General features: G+C 42.8%; 1 protein-coding gene across 1 annotated transcript; it reads left to right on the top strand.

Annotated features, from left to right (window-relative positions):
• Positions 1 to 3240: 3240 nt before the first annotated feature.
• On the top strand, positions 3241 to 22007 carry SCTR (secretin receptor). Its single transcript, XM_057430225.1, has 13 exons — positions 3241 to 3285; positions 7149 to 7284; positions 9953 to 10063; positions 13996 to 14099; positions 14396 to 14493; positions 15166 to 15298; positions 16544 to 16697; positions 16789 to 16849; positions 17391 to 17460; positions 20120 to 20211; positions 20306 to 20444; positions 20621 to 20662; positions 21655 to 22007. Exons 1-13 carry the CDS (start codon positions 3241 to 3243, stop codon positions 21829 to 21831), a joined length of 1362 nt encoding a protein of 453 aa, XP_057286208.1. The 3' UTR covers positions 21832 to 22007.
• The last annotated feature ends 3692 nt before the right edge of the window (positions 22008 to 25699 follow it).

Genomic DNA, 25699 nt, shown 5'->3' on the forward strand with positions numbered 1-25699 from the left:
AATGTGATCAAAAGTAGTGCAACGCTCAATTTAAATAAAAAAGGAATGAAGAAAAACTTCATGTCATAAAATTCATGTCCCTGAAAGTGATTCCCATACTTAGTAAAATGTAATTGCTGTTGATTAGGAAAGAATAACACCTGCACCCTTGATAAGGCTGGGGAGAGATGATCAGTGATGACAGCATTCAAAATGGGCTTAGGAGAAAGTTCAGGATCTGCTTCTACAGTGCCGTTGCATGAGCTGCCACAGCCACTACCCCACCATTTCACAGCATGTTGTCTGTCAGAGCTGGTTCTCACCTCACATCTGCATGTGTCCAATGTGCTACATCACTCTAAAGGAACGTCACCCCTCAGAAAGGTACCTGAAACATCTCTTGCCTGCCAAAACTCCTGTTTCAGCCTTCCTTTCCTGCGTGCTTGCACCTCTTCCTCATAGCTCCATGTGCATAGCTGTCTGCCTCTGGTGGAGATTTGACCATTTCAAACAGTGGGGGCGAAAGTAAGCTAGCACTGTTCCAAACCATCCATCACCTCAGCTGGCTAAACAGACTAAGGCAGACAGTTTATTCTCCACCCAACAAGCTGGGGAGATGGTTTGACAATCTTTTCTCTTGCAGAATGGATCTGCTGGAGAGTTCTCACAGGGGACTACTGCAGTGCCCCATCCCTGGCAGTGTTCAAGGCCAGGCTGGATGGGGCTTAGAGCAACCTGGTTTAGTGGAAGGTGTCTCTGCCTGTGGCAGAGGGATAGAACTAAGTGATCTTTAAGGTCCCTTCCAACCCAAACCATTCGATTATGATAGTGATAGTGATAACTGATGATGATGATGGTCGTGGTGGTGACTGGGCTGCCTGAAGAGGGCTCCCTGGCCCAAGGGGTAGTGTCTCTGCAAAATGCTACATTTTTTGTGTGGCAATAAAAGTAGATGCACACAGCCAAGTGCAATGCTAAGTTGTTCAATTAGACAAGCACCCTATTTCAGTCTGTGTGAATTCTTGGTAATAATTCTCTGTAGTCTGATGCTGCTGTTAGGTTTCCCAACCCATGGCATCTGTCCCACTGTGCTGACTTCTGCTGCACTGTGAGTCAAGCAATGATTTACACAGGTGAGAATTTTCCAGGTTTAATTTTGCATCCAGTTTCTTTCAAATACTCAGCCTGCACATGAATGTAATGAGAGGGTCACAAAATATTGCCTCTTCATTCACACCATTGGTGTTTAAATCTAACATCATCTCCAAAGCTCCATTGCCTGTTTCAGAAAATGCCCCACATTCTGAAGTATATTCAGGGACAAAGCTCCCTCGATTACACACACAAACATGAGGAGGAGTGGTGGTTTTCAGGGGAAGCTGTTACAATATGAATGGAATAATAAAATATTCCTTCAGCCAAAGAAAGAGAGAGAATGACTTGGCACCCCACTGAGATAATGCAGCATTGCCAACGTGGTTTCTTCAGAGTACCATAATGGCGTTGTCTGGCTGCCTCTCAGACCCCCTTTTAACAATTTGTTTAACCCTTCAACCAGTTTCAAACAAAGTTTGTGGAAAAACATTGCTCTTCAAGAAATGAAAGTTACTACAAGTTTAGTGTGGACGGGGGCAAGGAAGACTGAAATATTTGCCCTTTTCAGGGGAAACGATGCTGTGTGAGCATGGCAGCTGGGCAGCTAGCACATGCAAAAGGGCAAATTGGGACAGACATAGTGTGGAGTTAGAGCAAATGCTGCCAATTACTCCTGCTCTAGGGATGTGGGGATGTCCTGGTTAAACCACAACAGGAGAGAGGTGAGGGTGGTGTGTGAGGAAATAGGGAGCATTGCAATTCAACAGTCCTAAGGAGCATGTATAGAGATGAGCTAGAGTTACTGTGGTCAGAGTGGGCATGGGAAAGGAAACTGGATTCCTTCATTGTGCTCTGCAGTGGGTAACTTCCTTAATCCAATGGCTGAATTTGCAGTGCACAGGTAACAAACTATATGTTTTATGGCCATAGTCGTTGACTTTACTGGTAGATCTGGAGCACACCTGCATTCTGGACAGCTCCTCCTCTTATCCGACCCATCTGGGATGATGGGCACTGGTAAATTGGAATAGACGCCAGAAGATGTTTCAAGGCAAGCAAAGAACAGGAGAGAAAGAGTACTAGTGCATGTGTAAACTTTGGCACTTTATTGAAGCCATACTCATTATTGTGCCACAAGTGAACCTAACAAGGTGGGACCCCACAACCAGGGTAAGCACACAGCCCCTTTATAATAGTTTTGCCACAGAAACAAAATCTGGAAAAACAAAGAGTGCTGTGATGCCAGGGAAGGGAATTGCTGAGGAACTGCCTAAGGGGAACCCAGGATAGCTGAAATCTCCCTCCCACTAACAAGGTAACACAGAGATCCAAACATGATGACAGCTTGCAACCTATAGCATCAGGACAAAATGTAGACTTGCTGTTTCTCTGGATGTTGTATGAGAGGGTGAAGTCCAGGGAACACTTATAGTCCTCTTTGGCATGGGTGGGAAAAGCAAACCCTCCATTTGCCCTTTCCCTGGTGCTTAGCCCACACTCAAGGTCGTCTCCAGCTCCAACACCTCTGCTTGCCTGGGCTTTGTTAAAGGCGCAGGTAGCCAGCTCACCTGCAGCAGGCTCTGCCCGCCTCCTCATTTCTGGCTCTCAGGGATGTGTGCTCACTGTGGGAGGCATGTGCAGTGCTGTTGAGAGCAGAAGCAGTGCAGAAAGCCTTAATCACATTCCTCCAACTCTGTTTCTCAGCAGGGCACTTATTCCAGGGCTGTATTTCCTCTTGATTTATTACCTCTGCCATTGTGGGGCTGACATCTTACATGGGTGTCCTGCTCTGTCCCTTATCATGGGAGCATGAGGAATGGCCATTCCCCAGCAACATCCGTCGATAACAGTGAATAACAGCCAGGAAGGGAGGAAGGCAATAGTAGGGACATGCTCAACAGAGGTGCTGTTATTCTTGGGACAGGAGGCTTCTGCAGAGGAGAGTTTGTGGGGGGGGAACAGGGAAGGGTGCTGTCACTGTTGATGCTCTCTAGGGCTCAGCAGCTGGAGAGAAACATTGGCTAAGGATGGTCAAAGCCGGGACATTAAAAAAGGAGGGAGGGAAAGGGATGAAGTGAAAGAAGCTAGGAGCCACGCTGCAGAGCATACAGACAGCCCAGTGTCCTCTGGTGTGTGAGGGATGAAGGAAACAATCTGTGATTGACGATGTGGACCATCTGGATGATCATCTTCTGGATTTCAGCTGTCCTGGTAAGTGTTCAGAGCTATTTATTCTCAATTGCATGGAATCACCTGTCATATGAGTAAGTGCATCTGTATTCTGTGAAGTTGTGTTGTCTTTGTTTAAAAAGGTCTGTGTAGAAGCTGGAATATTTTTTATTTTATTCTCACTTCAGCTGCTTCCTGCACAAATTGACAGAGACCAGATGGCTGGATGCTGGATGCCTCAGTTTCCCGACCTATTTAAACAGCAGTATTACTAATGTGTTTTGGTAAACATAGCAAGTTCTGTGATAAAGAAAAGATTTTATGTTATTTAGAAAAACTTTGCTGATTTACACCAGCAAGCAATCCCCTAAAGGGGAATGCAACACTACCAATGGCTAAGTTGACTCAGAATGAAAGAATGAAAAGCAGTGTTTGACCCACAAAGTTTGGTTTCTTCTTTTTAGCTTTATCACTTTATTAGGATGTTTACTGGCAAATTTTCACTGCTGAGCTCTGACTCGTCCACAGGGACAGCAGAACCTGGTCTGTGATCTCCAGGAGCTGTTCAGCTTATTCAGATTTTGAAAGCATACAAAACTAAAACTGAAATACATCCAGCTTGGGTGTGAGATGTTGGGAAAGGATCAAACACTCGTCAAATGCAAAAAATTACTGTTTCATTACAACTACTGTAAAAATCATTCTGTTTGTCCCAGCAGGGGATTTGGTTCACACTCTGAGAAAACCTGAGCTTTATCTAGACATTTTAATTACATAATAAATGCAATCTGCAAACATTTTGCTTTTTGATTTTCTTCCACAGTAAGAATACTGACTTTTATGGTTTTCTTGTCATTTTGCTTTCTTATAGTTAGGTACTACCTAATGAACTCTATAAACAGATATGATTGTTCAAGGTGCCACTGAAAGCGTCTCCTTCCACTTGTTGTTTTCTAATCCTTAAAAATATGTATTTTGATCTTGCCAGGCATCTTTTATTCTCCTTTAAATCCTTTCATTAAACTAAACCCACTTATATTAAAATTAAATATCTGTGAATTCTGTGGCTGTAAATATTATTTATATCAGAATATTCATTTCACAGGTTAAAAGCTGTAGTTAATTGTTGCTATCAGTATCACAAACTGCAGCTTTCTGACCCTTCTAGTTATCTAGATAGCTAGTAATCACAGCGATTTCTATGTGAAATGGTTCTGGTACCTGATATTGTGTTTAAACAAAAAGAAGGTTGTCTTACCCTCTCATCAAAATCTGATAGCCTGTGAGCTGGGAGCTCTTTCAGTGAACTGTTTAGGAAAAGACCAAGAAGCTGCATGCAAAAGAGCCCATTTACATCTTTGATTTCAAGGTTCAGGGACAGACTGCTTGCTCCCAGTTGTGGACAGTAACAGGAGCAACACTGAGTATAGTCAGTAGCAGAGCGGGGTTATCTGCCCGTGGTGTAGGAAGTGGGATTTTGCATTGCTCAGAAAACAGCCATGCTGGACCTGCAATGCCCCCAGTCATACCCAGCCTGCCCCATCAGATGCCCACATTGGCAAAGACTGACTGAGGGACCATGCTTGTGGAAAACAAGGTCTTTAAATCAGCACCTGGGGGCTCACTGCTTTCTTTGGGTTTAAAATCCTATTACCCACACATCTTTTAACTGACAGTAGTATTTATCTGATCAGGAGAATGGCATGTCCATCACTTGGCAGGGTAAAACAGTAATTGTAAGACATTAACTATACCATATTCCTGCTTGAACAAAACATTTTATGTAAGAAAATAATGCTGTATCAGATCAGCAGTGTGGTCTTCCCAGATGAATGTGCTAAAAGCCTGTAGCCTCATTCTAGTTGTAGAGAAATAACATAGGCTTTAAATCTCTTTCTAGAATGAAAGCTTTCTTAGGACCTACATTCCTCAAAAGAAAATGGTGCCCACAAGATGTATAGGCTTATTTAAGATGAAGAATTTTCCTGTTTCTGAGAGTGTTACTAATGAGATTGCTAACATTTATTTTCACGTATGTTAGTATCATCTTGAATAACCAGTGTAGAAACCAGACCGGTTCTGTTGGCCACTTCAAATGCTCAGCACTAATATTGTTTTTAATGTATTTTCAAGGCAACTTTTGGGCAGAGATACCACAGAAGTATCTTGTAGGTCTTAACTGGCACATTTGTACTTTTGAACTCTGAAAATGTACTCAATTACTTTACTATTGGTAATAAAATACATAAAAATAGAGATTGACAATGCACAATTAAAAAATCTGTCCATTTTTAGGAATTATCAAATTCAGCCTTCAGCTAACAACTGGAACTACTAAATGCAATTACATGTCTTTAGACATGTTGCTCCAGTCAGATATTTCTATTTTTATTAAGATTAAATGGATTTTTAAAATCTAATTTCTTCAAATAATACAAGAATTAAAAAACATTTAAATCCTGGTGTTGGAAGATAGCTTATTTCTCCTGAATTCTTTGCATGTGTGATTCCAGAAAATTCATTACATTAATGGTAATACATTATCATTACTAAATATCTTTTAGTTTAGTTATTTCATGACACACAAAGCCGAGGAAGAAAGATCATCAAGTAAAATACAACCAACTGAGGAGATGATGCATGATACACTGCTGAAAAGATCAGACTTTGTTCAGAAATACAATACCCAGAATAATTCCAGCCAAAATGTCTGTTGGGCTAAAATGTAATTTTAGAAAAGCAATAGTTCTCATTACAAGGTTTTCAGAGATCATTCTGTCTCTTAAATCTAATCTGGAAGTGATCAGCAATGCTACAAGATTGAGTATGTTGAGTAGTAATATGATGCTGCTGGATTGACTTTTCCACACCAAGTACATTAAAAAAATCTAATTGATACTTTTCAAATAATATATCCTGGTGAATTGTTTTTAATGTTTTAAGCATGTGTGCATATACACGTATGTATCTATATGTGTGTGTACATGTAAGTTCCACAGTGGGAATTTATAAAGATTTTTGGGTTTGCTCATGAGGGAGGAATCATCTCACTTGTTATAATGAGAACCTGCTTATATTCAGTATTTTTATTGTCAAAAATAACAGAAACTAGTAACATAACAGAAATGGTGAAAGTACTTTTTTACTGCAAGACTGCAAGACAACAGGGAGCTTGTCCTGCAAATGATTTTTTTTATATATGGCATTTTAATGGTTGGTAGCTGGTTTTTGCATTCGTTTTGGTCCAGCTACATGTAGCATAAACTGCGCATTTAATTACTACATCAGGATTAAGTTAAAACTAACATTTCCTACACCAGATTGTGAGAAAGGAGGATGAGGCAAGATGGGTAGGTGAAAAAATTACCTTAGGACAAATTGCTACCTAGGTTCTCACAAAAATATGGGTGAGATTTTGTTTTCAGGTTGGCTCCTGCAGCTTCCTGATCAGTAGCAGTGAAACAGGCTTTGGTGGTCTGCAACCCATGGACATATTTGGATCACTTGTGCCTGGAAAAATGACCCACCAGGTCTATTTATAATGCTGCCAGGGGCAAGTAATTAATTCTTTGTTGCTCTAGGAGAATCCAGCAGTGCCTTAGATGTCTCTCCAGTCTTCTGGAGGAGTATCCTGCTCATGTACTTAATTTAGCAGAATAACACATCTTTCTCAATAACAGTAATGTCAGCAAAAAAGACAAGGCAGAAACTCAATCTGTGCTTGCCTGCTGCTACTATAAAAAAAAAAGCAGACTTACTTAGGAGAAATGACTGTATTTCAATTGCCCAGAAATACTGCCCAGAATCAGTTGATAGGGTTGCATAGGGAGCATGAGCATAAGAACAGCAAACCCTGCTGAAGGGATGTGAGTTTTAAGAGAAAAAAGTGATTCCAATGCTTTTAAAATTTGCAGATCAGAGCTGTCCCACCTGTCTGTGACCTCCTGAGCGTCCTGAAAAGAGAGGAAGAAAACTGTGCTGAGACTCTCTCCCTGGAGGCAAAGAACAGAACGACAGAAAATGATCTGCTCCTGAGCTCAGGTAAAGGCTGAATGCATGTGTATGGCAAAAAGTGCTTTCAGATGAGCTAGATGGCCTCAAAATCAGATAACCCCACACTCCTTCCCATAGAAAGCATTCACCTTGTATGCATCTCTCATTTTGGAGCAGAAAAATGGGTAAGATCTATTATAAGGCTCCCAGAGTGGGATTTTGAGCTTACTGTGACAGCAATAGATGTAGGAGCTAACTCAGCTGCTCAGCTGCAGTCCTCACAGCTAGAGAGCACATCAGCAACAAAATCTTACATATTGCAGAGGATTTTCAATTCTTCTCACCTTGGACAAGGATGCAAACAAACTAAACTTCACAGGACTGTGCAGGTGCGGACCAGCACTAGCATAAATTAGCAGGGGTTTGTTTTAGTTCAGTCAAATAATTCTACCTTCTGTGCCCACTCTCCAAAATCTTGAGAAAGAGAAGTTAAAACTATCAGGTTTGTTAAATTTTTGAGAAAGCATTTCCAGTGGCTGTCAAAATTGCTCTTTTAATATTATAAGGCAGATTAAACAAGGCATACTGCCATGAGCTCAGGGATACCCACATGGCAGAAGGCTTTAAGCTGAAAGTGGCCAGAATGACTATGCCCCTCTCTGTCTCTGTAACTCTGCAAACACACCTCCTGGCAGTGAAACCCCAGAGGAATAAACAATGGTAAGATGTACATCTTTCCCCAAGTAATGGTTCTCAAAGAAAGAGCCCAGGAATTTCCTTTTGCTGGTCATTGCTCAAGGAGGACTTGTTACCTTGGTGAATTATGAAGTAATTCTGGGAAATAATGCACCTGAAAATACGTCCGTCTGGGAGGAGACCATCCCAACACCAATTTTTCCAGGTATTTCTGTGCACTGAGTCTGATTTGGGGACTTTATGCCCGTGAAGTCAGAAGGAGGCAGGCAGAGGGAGGGCACCGGAGCTGAAGTGTCCTGGCTGTGAAAAGCTCTGTATTTTCAGGCACTAGGACTGCTGTGCAGGAGGATATCAATACACTTCTAGAAATGTAAATATCTTTGTTGGGATAATGGAGGCTGGCCTTGTAAAGCATGACGTGTTTGAAGACAGCATTCAGCACTTTCTCCCCTCTGCTTTCAGTGAGTGTGCAGGGTATTTGGCACACAACAGGACCTGTCAGGCATAGGGTGGTCCTTGTATGCCTCAGTGGCCTCTCTTTTCCCTGTCATGGTACAAACCACACAAAGAAGGCTTTGCTAAAACCAAGGACAGTGAGCAGAGGCAACAAGGACCTAGTCTAGATTTCAGACTATGTCTGGAGAAGAACAAAATAAGAAAGGCCAGGGTTGCAGTTTGTAGCACAAAGGACATCAGCTGTAGGTCTTCTCTATTAAAACTCTGCACCACAGACCAAAATTTACCTCTTCCAGCTTGTAGCACCTAAGGAAGATGTCAAAGTTGAGATCACCATCATGCTGTGCTCCACTGAACACCAGTTGCCTGATGCATCTCTACCAGTCCTGCTAAAAGGCAACAGAGCCAAGCCAAGGGCACACAAAGCCTCCCTCGCACCCTGACTGTAGAAGGGGGATCACACACAACAAGGCCAGCCTTGGCTGCGGAAAATGCAGTGAATCTGAGCAGTGTCAGCCAGCCCCTGCAGCTGCTAGAGGCCTCAGCTGGCAGAAAGTGCAGGAGGCCAAGGGAGCCACAGGATCGTGCCTGCAGAGCCCAGCAGGGCTCTAGGTTCAGTGGCTGCTCTGAGATGGGTCCAGCAGCTGTGTCATACTATCAGAGGTCTGGCCTTGGACAGAAAAACTGTATGGGCAGGTTTTGCCAGAATATTGGTGTATATCTCTGTTTTGCCCTGGCCTGCAAATGTGAATTCCTTCCCTTTAGAGTCCCAAGGACTGACAAAGTTTGGCAAAGCTTTGCTCTCCTGCAGTAGAAAAGCCATTGAGCCCTGCAGCCAAGCCCAGACTGTTGGCATTGTTCATTTCAATACAGTCTTGGCATAATGAAAGAGATGAACAAGCAGAGTGGTATTTATGGTGATAAAAGGATAACATTGATACTGTTCCTCTCTGCCCTTTCCCCAGTATCATTCTGAAGCTGTTTAAACTCTTAATCAAGTTATATCTTTTTTTGTTTACAGAAGGATTATGTAAAGAAAACATATGTGGAAGCTTTAGAAAGCTTCACATGAAAAAAAATATGTGGAAGCTTTAGAAAGACTGAAAAATGAGCTAAAAAGTTCACATCTGGTTTCCTTCATCTTTCCAGGGCCATTCAATAGTTACTAGAAGACAGATGGATAGTCAAGGGGCTGATAAAAAGATCACAATGACCCAAGTTGCTCTTTGTCTGGCTAGTATGTATCAGTGGACTCAAGGACCAGAATGGGACAGGCCTACAGCTTGCTGGGGGGGGGGGGGGGGGGAGGGGTGGTGATTGAAGCAAGCAAGACCTGTTCTGCCCTATCAAGGTGTCAACAGGTTTTAACAGGTCTTGCTCTGTGTCATCCAGGTACTCCGCTGTTCAGAGTACTCATCATCTTTGTTCCTGTAGCTGTCTTGGTCCCTGAGAGATGCTGTCTTGTGCTTTGTTGCTTGTTACATTGTGGTTTACTGCTGGGAGAAGTTTCATGGTGTTTCATAACTTGGAAATGCTGCATGGTGTTTTGCTGTTGCCCTCTCAGTCAGATGTGCCGGAATGTGGGATAATATGAGCTGCTGGCCTTCATCCGCTGTGGGACAGACTGTCAATGCTCAGTGCCCTGAATTCTTCCAGATGCTGACTGGGAAAAAAGGTAACACTAAAGATATGCTTTTATTGCCCAGGCATGCTTTATTAAATATGTTATTTACAAAGATGCCACTGTCAGTTCTGAACTTGAAGTGAAATTGTGTCCCTACTTCTTTTAAAGAGCAATGTTCACTTAGCAGCTCCATTTCCAACACTAAACTGAATGTGGGAAAGTCTGGAATTAAAGTAGCAAAGTGTTTTAAGTGTTTGCTTTTCTTAACCAGGTGGAAAAAAGCGCAGGAAGTAAATGTCCTGAAAAGCAGTTTTTAGCATGATTTCTTAAGGGAAAAAGTTTTCATCACTCAGCCTCTGTGTTTATGTATTTTATATATACATTTCTTATGTATTCTGTATTAATAACTCCCAGAGCCAGTGGCTGATCTCAGCTGAGCTTGACACAGACAAAAATTCACACAGCATTAAGTTCACACAAGTTTTGGCAAAACAGCCAGCCAGGTTGGGGTAAAAGATCCCTTTTTTGCTTCCATCAAGAGGAAATCTGTACCAGAGTGTTAATCCCTTGGCTGTGAAAGGGTCCCCAAAAGTGGCACAAATTCACAGAAACTCAGATGTCGTGGCTTACCAAACAACTTACTCAGAAAGAGATGAGCTCAAGCAACAGTTGTCCTTTTCCTGGGATTTTTAAGATAGAAGTGAAGTGAAATTTATTCCCAGTGTTCTGCAGTAATCATGAGCCATTAAGTAGGAGTTTCTGTCTGCTTTCTGTTCATTTCTACTTTTCAGCAATGCCCAAGAAACATACTTAGATTTTTCTTGAGCGAGTTAATGATTCAAATTTAAATAGACTTTTGCATTCTTCTGTTATAGGACACAGATTAATAAGGTCTAGTACTTACAGAAAAGCAGACATTCGTTTTATGGAGGGAGGAATGGGAGACAAAGTATTAGATTGTCTAATAAATATCAGAGAAGACAGAGGAAAAGCACTTAGCACTCTTTAAATAAAAGCAGACATGAGACATTCAGATTAAAATAAATACTGTGCTACTTTCTGTACACACAAACAGTAGATGCCCATCAGGTCCTATAATCTGGTTTAAAGACAGAGGATAAACTACACAAAGACACAGATCACTGCTGAAGATATCATCGATCTGTCATATGCTCACAAATCTTTGAGTAGTGATACCAGCTCTTAAAAGCATTGAATGAAAACCCTTCTGGTACAACCACTAGAGGGAACTGCACACTGTCTCTGGCCACCTTACCGGGGAGGAAAACCGGAATTTGTACATCCAAAGGTCATAATTACATGTCAAGTGTGCACTGTGTTATCTTGGAGATCATCTAACATCTTTAAACTTTAGTTGCCCTGTTTATTGAGAGGCTAGGAGCTGAACAGCTTCTGATAAGTAATAATCAGAGTGACAGTGTTCAAAACAGAAACCCAAGACGTGGTTCATTGGAATTTGCATCTTATTTCAGTCTCTGGATCTGGCATTTTGGGTCAAAGTCAGCAATAGTTTATTCTTATTCTCATAGCCACATTCTCCTCTGATTTTATACCGCGGGTAGCTTGTGACTCCTGCGTTTAATTACTGTTAAAGTCATTGCCCTGTTTGAAGCAATTTTGCAAAAGAAAAACAGAGATCTGTTTGCTTGGAAAAAAGGCAAAAGTTTTCTCTCCTCACCACTGACAAAGCAGATGGGCAGCCACAAATGCCAATGAACCATACATTAAGGGACATAGACAGCTCTGAGCTCTGACCAAACCCTGGTCTCTGTGCTTTGTGCTGACATCTAGACTTGCATCTGCAGCCCAGACTGTCTGACCCCTTCCCATATAACAGACCAAAGAAACAAAATAATCTGTAACCTAACAGTAACATAACCAAAGTTCACATGCAGACCTGCACATTTTGTCTCAGGCAAGAAATGTGGAAAGGTGCAATGACTGTGGGGATTTGGAGTCAAAGAAGGCCACATCAGATGTCCCCAGTTCCACAGCCATACCTTTAGCCAATGTTCTCCCCTGCCTAGGCACCTCCAGAAGACTCGAAGTCACCAGTAAACACCAAGAATTGATTGTTAGATGGACTGCAGACCCCAAGTCAACTCTGAGTGGGGCATGCTGCAGCTTCCCCAGTGTGTGTGCCACCCATAAGCAAGTACCACTGTTAAAATTTTGCTCATAATCTTCCATCCTTTGCATGTAACGCAATCACATGCACACACCAGCACAGAACTTAATGTCTTCTGTCTGATATACTTTGACATCCTCAGGTAAAAGACAGTTATGGACATGTTTACAAGCACAACACTTCTCTCTGAGTTAAGTATGTGTGTCTTAATAATTGAAGCTGAAGCAAAGAATTTACCACCTTATGACTCTCTTGCTGAGTGCCAAGACAGGTTGGGGAGAACTGTTTGGGAGAGCTGTTTCCCTCCTGTTGTTGCTACACTGCAGCAGGACATAGAAAACCTGGCTTAAAAAGCAAGCCTGGCCCTTTGAAAGATGCTAAACTGGAACAAGATGTTCATAAAAGCGTCAGAATAATGGTCTGTTACTGACACACCCACAGCTCTTTCCATTTGGAAGCCTCAGCATGTTTGCTGTGCCTTGCAGTTTTACAGAGGTGAGCTCAAATCAAGTGCAGACATGCTGTCAGGTCACCAGAATTAGCCCAGAGGTAAGAGCCCTGACTCTGTCCCAACAGTCTCAGCAGGGCTTCAAAGAGCATAAACCAGGGCCAAACACTGCTGCACATGCATCTACCTCCATTCCCTCAAAACTGCGGGAATGTTTGGCAGGAACTGGATGGCCTTAGAGTCTTCAGGGCCAAATGTGTGGGAAAAAAAGTGGACTTTTATGATGCCTTCTGGCAAGGCTTCTACCAAGAAGGGCTGCTGATTTCAGGTCCTCTCTAAGTCTTGCTAGCATTGACATTGCTGCAGCAAAGCCAGGATTTCACTCCATGTTTCTAAAGTGTGGCTCCTACTTGACAGACTAATGTGAGCAGGATAGCAGGTACTGGTTTTACTTCTTTGTAAAAAGTTTCTCTTCTCTTCATCACATAACCTGCCTGCCCGCTAGGGTCATTTGATTCCAATGAGATTTTAAGGTGTGTAGGGCAGGACTTCCCACTTCCACTTTAGTCCCAGACATGAATATGGACATGCTCAAACCTGTTTTATTCAACCACGTACAACTTGCTGGGGATCCATCTCACTCAGCCTTATGAGCCTTCAAGTCAGACATCCCAGCAGAAGTGGGTCAGACAAACTGTCCTCTGCAGATGTCTATGAGGTGAATTCCACAAATGCCTCTTTTTCTCCACTGACTAGAAAGACAGCCACAAGGGACACAGTTGGACTCAAACATTCAGTTTCCAGAAGTCTAACTTAAGTGAGGGGAATCCCATCCTAGCCTTTAATTTACAAGTAAGCAAGGAAATCAACAGTGTAAGATAATGCCAAGACCTGCATATGGAGACAAAACTTTCATTTTTTCATTGAAATCTCACGAAAAAGCTGTGACCATCTAAAGTCTTGTGTTCTCTTTCAACTGTAACAAACCACAGTGAGGAGGCGGGAGCGTTCAGGAAAGTACCAGTTTTGCAGAGTATGAATCTGTGATTGAGCAAGTCATGTGTTTGCTGATCTTGGAATACTGACAAAGAAATACCAGATGTACTGAACAATATTATTTATGTTGCAATTAATAAAAACACATCCATCACAGTCATCCCTGAGTGGGCAAACAATATCATAACCCGTACATTAGGCAAGTATCAACATAATTAGCTCAGCTGCATTTCACTTCCAGCTATGCAGAGTGTATTGCCTGGGGGAAAAATGTTCTCTTTACTCTTGGAGCAACCCTATAGGTTGGTGACTGACCCCTGAGGAGACCAAAGATACAATTTGAAATGATCATAGCTGGTTTTGTCTTTTTTTTCTGTTGTTACCACACAGGTTTTGTCTATCGAAACTGTACAAGTGAAGGTTGGTCTGACCCATACCCAAGACCTGATATTGCTTGTGGCTACAATGTCAATGACACAACGAATGAGGCAAGAGTGAGTATGAATGCCTATGACCAAAGATCTGCTGCTCTGGAGCCTTGGGGGAGGAATATGTTATGAAGAGACTAAATGAGGTTGTGATTTAGCTCCGTTGGGGTTACTCTTAAAAGTGTTTTTCAGCATAAATGCTTCCTCCAAATTATCAGAATGGGGTGCTCAGGGTAAAACTTCAGTAGCTGATTTCACAAGAAAATTTGTTTATTAAATAAGAACAGACACCTTTCTTTTTGTATGGGCTGATTTCTACCAGGCAGTCAAAGGTAAAGGTGTGAATATATGTTCCTCTGCAGCGCTCCTATTTCATGACTCTGAAGACCATGTACACCATTGGATACTGCACCTCCCTCGTGACGCTGATGATAGCCTTAGCGGTCCTGATCTCTTTTAGGTGAGGAAAAGCATCTCCGGTTTGCATTTGGCCAGGACTTCTGGTCATCTCAGCAGACACAAGATCCTTCTGTTGGCTTTCAGGGCAAGTAAAAAATTGAAGTTGACAGCAGCAATCTGTCACTTTATCTTCACACAACCTTATAACCTGGAATTTGTACTTTGCTACTTATCCAGTGAAAAAAAATTCCCTTACAGTAAGTGTCAGAAGGGCAGAAGGAACCCCAACTATTTTTCAAACTTGTCTTCTGGCTGCATAGCCTCTGGACCCAGATTATGTGGAGATTTAAAACAGAAAACGTTGCATGCACAAGTGTACTATGCAAGCAAACCAAATAAATCCACGCAGGTGTGGATAAACACCTTTGGTTCATGTTACTCCAGAAAGAAGGGAGGCTAGAACAAGCATATCAGCATGAAACCATAATTTTTCTGGCAGTGTTCAGCTTATTTAAGTATCTAAGTGGAGCATATGTGACTTCAACTTTTTAAGATCTTCTCCAGGATATCCCTTTTAGGAAATTCATTAGTCTTCCTTTCACAGGCAGAAAAACAGTGTCCTTAATTTGTCAGTTCAGCATTAATAAGGGTTGAAACCTGCTGTTTACAGCCACAAGCTACTTGTGTTACCTAGGAATGTAACTTCACGGGACCTCTCTCTTTTTTGCAACAGAAGACTTCGCTGTACAAGGAACTATATCCACATGCACCTCTTCACATCATTCATTTTGCGAGCCTCATCCAACTTCATCAAGGATGCCGTTTTGTTTTCTTCTGAAGACATAAATTACTGTGGAGCATACATGGTAACCCTCTTCCTTCTAGTTTGCTCCATGCCTCAGTTTCCTTGGAGGATCCTAGCAGTAGTTAGGGTGCAGGAAAGGAAATCTCCATCCCAGCTTTCTATTCAACATATGGGGTTATGGAAGAAGAGAGGTATGTCTTTTCCCTTGTCTGTCAATTGATGCCACATCCTGGTAGTTCCTGGCTGAGGTTTCTCTGTTTGGGAGTATTCTGGATGAGTGAGGGAGGCATGAGGATGCAAAACCAGCCCAGGCTGGAGCACACACACAGAAACCCAGGTGTGGTTTCTCATATAGGCTATAGATGCCCTTACAAATATTGGAACAGAAGGCATCCAGGTCAGTCTGAAGTAGATTACTGCATTCATCAGTTCGACTGTGTTAACTAGATGGCTGCAGAAGACACTAGGTGTTCAGCACATTGACCCAGAAATGCCTAAACATGGGTATCTCAGGCTTTGAACACAGGATACACAACCAGGGTGGAGATTATTACACGGATTTTAGACCCTGGTAGATGGGGCTGGCAGGAAAAGTATGAGAACACATTTATTGCTGACTTATACTGCAGGGTGAGACCTGATAGTAAGATATGGGTTTGCACTCATATCTTGGGAAAGCCTGGAAAAGAAAAGGAACCTCCCAAATTTTGAATTGTTTTTTGTCTTTTTCTCTTGATTGGCAGCAAAATATCTTGAAAATTGGGAGTGCGAGTGAGCACTGTAAATGTTGTTCAATACTTTAAACCAAAAGATAAGAATTGGGGGGGGGGGGAAAGAAGCAAAAACCCCACATCACAAAAAGGCCTTTTTTTGTTTGGTTGGTTTACCCACACTCCCCCCCATTTTGCCGCATTTCTGTTGCTGACCAAGAATATTTTGAGCAAATTTGAACTTATCTTTATTGACCCTTTTTTCTCTAGGAAAAAAATACTGACAAATACATTCACGTGCTTCTTTAAGGTGGTATTAGTGCTATTGATACTAGTAAGGTGAAACCTCCTTTAAGTGAGACAGTAACCCAAACCCATGCCCATGACACCTTTGATTCTTGCTGGTGAGGCAGCTGATTAATGCTTTTACAAATGCCAACCTAGCTTTATTATCATGTGATCACCTGTCTCAAGGTCACCCATTCAGTCCCCTAATTGCTATAAAATCTCTATTTCCAAGATTTATTTACAACTCTCTCTCTGTTAGAAGGTAGATGCAAACCCAGGCAGAAGCTAATTATCCTCTCTTTCCTCAGGTTGGGTGTAAGTTCACCATGGTCTTCTTTCAGTACTGCATCATGTCTAACTACAGCTGGCTCCTCGTGGAGGGACTGTACCTCCACACTCTCCTGGTTATTTCCTTCTTCTCAGAAAAGAAGTTCCTCTGGTGGTTCATCGCTCTCGGATGGGGTACTGGTTTTCCTTTCAGTAAGAATAGCTGTGGGTTTGTTTTATATTTGGGATGGACTTGTGGAGCAGTAACTAGGTTTTCCAATTGCAGGTGCCCCATCTGTATTTGTGGCTGCGTGGGCAACTGCTAGGCAACTCCATGAAAATATTGGGTAAGTTGTGTGGATGTGGGGAAGGTGGCACACCATGGGGAGCATGCAGCCCCTACACAGGCTGCTCCACATGGTCCTGCTCATTTCTAGGCACTGGCAGGCAAGCAAACCAACCACCACCCTGTTGTGATGTGAGCCTGGATCCTAGTGTGGGTGGGAGTAGAGGTCCAGCTGAGCAGCCTGAGAAAGAGCCTCAGATTTGATCTGAGCATTTCCAGGGGTAGGAGGTGGCCTTCAAGTACAAATTCAGACCACAACGTTTTCAGCATCTGTATTTGACTTTTTGATCAGTAAAACTTTCTTATTTTCTCTTCTCTCTTCCAGAATCTTGAACAGGGGTTGTACTCGAAGGGCAGGGTATACTTTCATCCAGTGCAAGTGGACATTTTTTCATCAGAAATGTTGTATCTTTAAGGGAGATCAGGAAATTAATTTTGTAGAAGGGAATAGTGGCCTATCTGAAGTGCAAAACACACTTAACCTCTTTGAAAAGACACCAGTGTTTTGATAACTGACTGCACCTTCTCTTCTATTTTTACAGGTGTTGGGACATCAACACTAATGCCAATACCTGGTGGATCATTAGAGGCCCTGTAGTTTTGTCTATTTTTGTAAGTCTTTTCTGGGACATGCAGATTCAAACTGTATTTTCAAATACTACAAAGTCAACATGCTTTAGAAGGGTGCTAATGAACTGATTTAGACATGTGCCTGAACTGGTGTGACACATACTGCTTAAGCAACTTCTGCTCAGCAGGATTTAGTCAGTAACTAATGCCCTGAAGCTGAGTTCACAAGGAAAGCTAGAGTGTCCTCCCAAGAAGCAAGAGCCTGAAGAAGATCGGGTTTCCACATCCTGTTGATTTCATATGAACTTGGCTGGCTTGTGGAAGCTTGTTTTGGACTGTTTCAAGGAAGGCTCTGGAGGAGAAAGAAATGGACTGTACATTTCAGTACAATCGCCTTTGTGTCTCCTGGTCAATGCCCCTCTCAGCAAAGCCAAAACCAACGTGCCTTACATGATCATTAACTTTTGCTTTCAACAATGAAAACAGCTCACATGCTGCCCGCACCGTATGTTAGTGGCCTGCAATTACACTATTATGGAATTACTCACTGAAATGAGCATGCACATTCAAATTTGATGTGAATCTGCCCAGTACAAGACAGTAGCAACGTCAAGAGCAGTTTGGTACATACAATAATCAGCACCTGTGGTTTGAATATTTGCTGCTACTCAGAGCCTTAGGTACCATGGGGCAGAAGCTGTCTCTTGGAGGTAGTTGTTCTGCCCAATGGAGATGCTCTGGGGCAGACCACTCTGCAATGATCTATCTGAAGCCAAAGCCCACGTGCAGAAACATGCAAAGTGCTAGATACTCTCAAGCAACCTGCTGACACTCCAAGGCAAGAACCCAAGAGTTGGTCTAGGTTTCTGAGCTGCCAGTAGGAGCCATTATGTTTCCAAAACACAAACTGCAACACTTGCATGCTGTTTTGGCAACCCAAGCAGCAGAGATGGTGATCTAAAGTTCTGCTCCCATTTACCACTGAGCAACCCTTCACCTCACAAGAACAAGCTGAAGGCCACACAGATGATTCAGGATCAACTTAATGAGGTCACAGCATTTATTTTCCTTAATGTTATAACCCTGATGCTCCAGGAGCTACTCAGCAACAGTTAAATGCCAACAAGGCCCAGGCACCCTGCAAGGCAAAAAGCACAATCTTCATTTACCTTCTGAAGGCCACCACCCCCATCCTCTTCCAAGTTTCATCAAAATCCTGATCACATCTAGCTTAGCAAGAGCCGCCAGCATGACTCTGTCTCTTTACCTGAGAGGCTTTTCTGAAGCCCACAGCCACAGACAAACAAACAGCCAGTCCTTCAGAATTCAGATCTAATCTCTTTATTCCTCACAGCACACAGTATTTAGCAGTTCAAAGGCCAGAAAATCAACACCGATAAACTCTTTTGTACTCCTAGGATAACATTCATTGCTGTGCTGCTCGTGGGCAATCCCTCCCATCAGGAATCCCACTGTCCCCCCTTCCACAGTAGTTTTTCATCAGCAAATAGTCCTGTTCAGCCTACACTGGCCTAGTGGAACAAAAAAAAAAACAGAATCCTCAGGCCTGAGCCTCCTTCCCCCACAGTAGCCCCAAAATATTTCATTCTTTCCTTCCATGTTTCCCAGCTCTCTCCAGACACTCTCAGCTGCCCAGACCACACAGGCAAAGTTGCTCCCTCTTCATCCAATAATTTAGGGAACACAGAGGCACTCTGGATCTGTCCCATCTACAGCAGACCCACTCCTTTTAGGAAAACTCGCCACCTCAGAGCCCTGCTCCAACACCCACAGGCACGTCCAAGCCATCATAAAGAGGATGCATCACTGCGATGGTGTTTCCAGGCCCAGGGGAGAGTTACAATGCGGGGTGTTACAAAAGGGGCTCAGGTCTGCAGGCTGTGCGGGTGCAGGATGATGCTGGGAGCCCTGGTGCAAAGGGCAGATAAAATCCAAATCAATCCCCAGTGCTACAAGCTGCCTATGGGAGAGAGGCATGCTCAGGCCAGCTCTGTCTCCCCTGGGGCTCCTGCTCTCTGCCTGAGGGTCAAACGCGCAGAAACAGCTATTGCTTCATCTTTACCCAAACTGAGCAGCCAATCAGCATTTTTATCTGATAACAGACCTTGGAGAAGGGGAAAAATGCAAAAGGAAGAGCTTGAGTATCGACTCTCTCCTATGCTCACCTTTAACTACTTTGCCTCCATCAACCCAAACCATGCTGTGTCTTTTGGCAGACAGCAAGCAGCATTTTCAGCCCACTTAGCAAGTGGTAGATCCAGCACTGCCTTTTTGCTGGAATCCAAAGTGGGGCCAGACTGTGTAGAGGCTGTCTGAACCCCAGACATAAGGTATCCTACTGATGTACTTGGTCTCCTTGCCCTTTGGTCATTTGTCCAGATAATATGCCCTGATCGTCCCTATAACTAAAGCTGCAGCAAACTGGCAGGGAAAGCAGCCATCACCCAAACCCAGGGGTGGCTGGACAGGCTGGAGAGGCAGGGACAGGAACTGGGATGGGGACAGGGACATGGGCAGGCCAGCCTCTTTATTTTGCCTGTTCAGCCTAAACACCCAATTGCTCTGCTGATACATGGCAGTTACATAAGTGTAAAAAACTGGGCACTTGGTTTTGCTGTTTGGTTGTGATTTTGCTTTGGAGGGGGTTTTCCCATCCTTTTTTTCTTTTTTTTTTTCCCAGATTAATTTCATTCTTTTTGTCAACATTTTAAGAATCTTGATGAGGAAGCTCAGCTCACCTGAAGGACACAGCAGTGATTTCAGCCAATACAAGTATGTCCCTTACGTCCTGACTTCATGCACATCAGCTCACCTGAGCTCTTCTTGCTCCTTCTACGTCAGCTTTCCCCTCTGTCTTTGTTCTCAGGAGGCTTGCAAAGTCAACACTCCTCCTCATCCCTCTCTTCGGGGTCCACTACATAATCTTTGCCTTTTTCCCTGAAGATGCAAGCAGTGGCACAATGGAAATTCAGCTGTTTTTTGAATTGGCTCTTGGATCATTCCAGGTAATATTTGACGAGCTCTTATTTCTTTAAAATAAGAAAAAGACATGTACGTCTGCCACAGAGCAGAGTCCCAGTGACAAAATCAAGCTGTCTGATTGCCCTTGAGCTGCCTCATCCCTGTTCAAAATCTGACACTGCAGTTCTAATTCTGTGACCATGGTTCTTTTATCTTTCAGGGCTTTGTTGTGGCTGTACTTTATTGTTTTCTTAATGGTGAGGTGAGTTTTGTGTATATAACATTCTTTTTATGGCTCAAGCATGCCTCATTAATCAGTAGAATATGTCCTCCAATGAATTACATGTTTTATCTCAGGGTTTTCTTCCTAGCTACCTAAAGTCACTCATGAAACACCTCCTAGACCTGACAAGCTTAACTAATTGTATGCCAGATGCAAACTTCACCTCTCAACTATTGCAGCTCTTTCATAAATCAGATACAGCATTATTACTCTCTGGGAACAGAGGGTGGGAGTACCACCCTGTACATGAGCACACTGACAATCAGCTGATTCTGAAGTACTGCGCTAATGGCTGGCTTTTGTGTTTGATCCTTGGGTGGGAATTTATCAAAAGCTGTACCCACTCCAAGTTTATTAGGACTCTCATAAGGTAAAACTTCTCAAAGAAGGACCATTTTCTTTTAGTCATATGATAACTCCCAGGTTTCTGGAGTAGAACTTGCACTTTGAAATACTGCTGCTGGTAGAGGTGGGGGGAAACATATCCAAACCTGGGAGATCCTGAGGTTACTGAAAGTAAATAAAACCAAAACAGTGACTAAGGTTGGAAGACAAGTCACTTTGAAAGGGAGGAGGGGTTTGAAATACTCTGACTGATTCTTTAGCAGGGTGCAGAAAAAGTTGTTTTGAGGAAAATCTGCTTTTTTTTTTTTTTTTTTTAGAGTGCCAAAATGTCCCATTTTATAATTAATAACAAAGATTTTGGAAAAGTCTAAACCAAACACTAGCTAAGGCCAGCTAGACTCTGTGAACAGGAAAACAGGTTAACAGAAAACTGTGTGGCTGCAACAACAGTAACACTAGAAAGTGACAAGAAACAGGCCCTATCCATACCCCTTAAAAGAGGGGTTAAACAAATCCAAACCTTGACAAAGGTAGCCCGCTTTCTTTTGCCTATTACACTGCTCTCTGCAATGTGGGTCTCCAAGGTAGACTAGCTGAACTAAGTATTTTGTGACCTCTCTATCTAGGTTCAGCTGGAAGTTCAGAGAAAATGGAGACAGTGGCACTTAAGCAAACACTTGCGTTGGCATCTCAGCGCCTCAGCGAGTAACGGAGGAAGTGGCTTAACTCAAGAGGCGCAGATGGTGAGGTCGAGCCCACCAGGGCACAGGAGAGCAACACTCCAAAGATCAAGCATGATTTAACACTGTATGCCTGGAGGATACCCCCATGCTCAGATACACATGGCTAAGTCCCATGGACTGTACTGGGAGTCTTGTGTATGTATCCAAAAGTGGGACTTGGCTGTAGATCAATGGTTCTTGAAGCACATCTGTTCATTTATATCCTGTGTAGCACATTAGTTATTTTGCAAGGCAAAATAGGCCAAAACATTATGCTCTTTCTTGGGCTTCTGGCCACAGTCATTTGTGTTTCTTTCCACACCAGTATTTTTCAGCTACTTCTACTTCAAAGTGACTTTTCATTTTCCACGAGGCTGTCCATGTTCCAGGCTAAGCCAGGCTAGTGACTTCTGGTTGTTCTCTATTTTTTCTGCTGTTGAAGCTGGGAGGACATTCAATTTTATATTATTAAGGTTACATGCCACCCATTAACACAGCCCATGGGCTTGAAACATAAGATTAATTAATCCCTAAAATTCAAAATTTTTCTGTTGTGCTGATGGATGATGGACACTGAGAACATAAAGCACAGCTAAGTTCCTGTTTCCTCTCTGATTGTACAGCCATTGCTCCAGTGACAGTGGCAGGTTCAGACAATTTTCTTCCTTTGCCTCTTCTAACAGTGGAGACCTCAGAAATAAGTGTCCAAATTTGTATCTTTGTAGCTTGTTGAAATGGTAAAAAAAGCCATTGTAGCACATTCCAAGGGCTGACAAGAAAACTTCAGTAAGATGGCCCTTTGCTATTGCGTCTGCGCCTCTGAGACTTGTTCAGGTAGTCTTTGAAGGGAATCAGTGAAAGCCCCTGAGACATTTAAAACTCAATTGAACTGGACAGTCTAAGGTATCGTGTGAAGAACAACAGAGTGTTTGGCAAAAGTCTCTTTAGTCACTCAGCATGCTGAAAGCTGTAAACTGCAATATGCTATAACAAGTTACCTGAGCTTCTGTTACAGCTTGATGCTCTTAAGTATAAAACTGTTAAGCAAATTTCTCTGGCTTGAGTGACGAAGTATAAAAGAAACCATCTGGCAAATGCAATCAAGCCTTCTACCTGATTTTCTGTCTGCATTTCCCCAGTTGAAGCAATTCTTGCCTGGTTTTCTACAAGGACAAAGGTGGCTAAACAGAAAGCAAGTGGTGCTTATCATGCTTCTCCCTCCTCACCATGCATGGTATGTCAAATGCGGAACAATCAGCATTCCCCAACTGCTCTGCCAAAACTGCCCTGACAGCATTTATTCACACCAAGCCATTGTGGTAGACTCTTGCTATTTTACTAGAAGGCAAACATGCAGAGAAATTCAAAGCATACTTTCAAAGTCAAATTACCTGTGCAGAAGCAGGTTTTTGAGTGCTATTAAAACTGCTTCAAACCCTGAGATTCAGGAAAAATATCTTTTTTCCTATGCCTGCACTGCAGGCAGCAGCACTGATGACAGTCAAGCAAGGGAGGACACATCAGTAGAAGGGAGGGTTTGGTGTTTGCTCCGGCTTCCTCTGCCTCATTGGCTTTGCCTACTGTTGCAGATCACCCAGCAGTGGTGGGAGAGTTGAACCTCTTTAAAACCAAGAAATAAAAATTAAATATAAACTGGCAACCGTTTCCAGGAGTTTATTTTAAACTTAAGTTTTTGGAAACGTCAAGGTTTTGAGTTTACTTTGTCCTCTAAAACTCAGCCACAGCAAGTGGAAGGAAGAGCAGAAACAGGATCAGCCCCATGACCAAGGGAGAAGTGAATGCCCCTTGGGGGTATGTTTGGGTAAAAGGTCTCACTTCCAACTGACTTAGCCAAGCCAAGCAGAGCCTCCAACATTCTTGGGGGTTCACTGTCCCAGAGCATTTAGCAAGTCAGATACTTCCAAAAAAGATAAAGCCAATAGCCTAATTTTCTCTCTGACATTCAAATAAGACCAAGAATTGTTTAATAATTTGCATGTTACCTGCCAGAGAATTAAGCATTTATCAGTCAAGCCAAAGCAGCTGTTTGTTTTAAATGCAAGTGCCTCCATCCGGCATAAATGAAGAAATAAAGATTCAGAGATACAGTAACATGCAATTAATTAGATCTGATGCAATTACTGGCTCTCCCACAAGCCAGTGCTCAGCTGTGCAGTGTGTAGTTAGGACCAGCACTGATGGCACAAGGTCAGGTAGAGCCCAGGCTGATACTTTATTGTACGGGAGTCCTATTGAAACACAGGAAAATCACATGCCCCAGAATAAAAAGATCCTGGGTTTTGTTTTTTAAAAAAGTTCTAGCATAAGTCACTGTTTTACACAGCCTTTTTGGTTTTATTTAACTTGCCTGAAACAGGAAAAAAAAAAAAAAAGAGGAAAAAAAGGAAGCATTCCCAGATTCTGAATTCTTCAGGCATTGAGCACCGGCCTCATTTGGATGAAGAGCTGAGGCTCCATAAAATCCCTTAGATGTCAGCTGCCACGTGGAATCCTCATCATTTTGGGAAGAGCATACCCTTTAGGCAGGTGCTCCCAGGCATTATGATACTGTGACCAGGATGTAGAAAGCTACTGTCAAACACCCCCGTAGTGGTGTGGGTCTCACCTCACCCATCTTCTGCACAAGGGCTGCAAAAGCATCCTTCCCTGCTGGGCATCTCTTTTGACAAACTGTACTGAAAAATATTAAAGAAAAGAGTAACTTTGCTTTGGGAGTGCTGTCATTTTTATAAGCAGATAAAGAGAAACACAGAAGTAAATCTCAGCAAGCTATGCAAAAAGTGGGAGATGAATGGGTGCAAGGCATGCAGACTCCAGCATCAGTGGCCTTCAACTACTGACACAAACTGAACAGGGACTCCATATTCAGAGTCCAACCACTTCCCTTTCTCTAATACTTGCTCATTCAGTGCAATGAGCTCATCCAGTGACATTTGTTGCCAGTAAACAGGACGTGAGGACCATCTTTCAGACAACTAGTTATCATTGTTCAGGGTCACTGCTGACAGCCTCTGGTTTGTCACTCCAGGTCACCTGAGAAGCCAGTTGCAGCTCTGCAAACCAGTGCTGCATGCAGCAGCTCCAGCAGCCTGAGCATCAGCAGTTCAAGACCTGAGGCTGAGTTTAAGAGGAAATGATTAATGGATTTACTCTCCCAACACAGGAACAAGGAAGTTCCCAGCAAAACTATCAGAAGCAAAAAGCAGTATTGTTGCGCAGTGAATTATTACATTGTGCAATGCCTCACTGGGTATCAAGGGAGCTGAAATTAGCTTTTTCAAAAAGGGATGGTGGCAGTTCAAAGGGGTTGGAGCCACAAGAAGATGAGAGGCCCCAGGAATCCAGCCAATACCCCTTCCAGGACATCCCGCCACGGTGCACCTTTCTTTCACCCAGAGATGAGGACCTTCTTAGGCATGCAAGCTGACATGAAAGATCAGGAAGGGCCATTACCTGCTTACATAAACCCCAGCAGAGGGAAAGAGAAGGCCCATGAAGACAGACATCCTCTGGTCATCACCTTTCCTTGACTCATAAAAGCAATCAAGGCTCAACCCCCAGACCAGATGTCCTTCCAAGCACAGCTGATGAAGGTACTGTAGACTTAAAAATAAACATGCCAGTAACAGTCCAATATATTTCTCTAGCTAGCATGCCCTGTACTGTTATTTCCTTCTTATCTGCAAACAATGGTTTGTGCACAAGCTTCCAATTAAAGTTAGTAACTGAGTAAGTCTAAACAGCTCATTAACAAGAGGTAACATTCATTATCCTGCTTTTAAGAGATATTAAACCATCTGAGACAGACCAACAATCTCTCCCATCAGAAAGAGAACACCATGTGCTAATTAACTTACTTGAGATTACATAAACTAATTCAGTGATGAAGAATGGAAATGTTTTCCTGACATTTAACTAAACCTCCTAG

This window comes from Pezoporus wallicus, unplaced genomic scaffold (assembly GCF_028554395.1).
Source record: "Pezoporus wallicus isolate ANWC-B61680 ecotype Strahan unplaced genomic scaffold, APGP_CSIRO_Pwel_v1 contig_5261, whole genome shotgun sequence".
In the NCBI taxonomy this organism is placed as follows: domain Eukaryota; kingdom Metazoa; phylum Chordata; class Aves; order Psittaciformes; family Psittacidae; genus Pezoporus; species Pezoporus wallicus.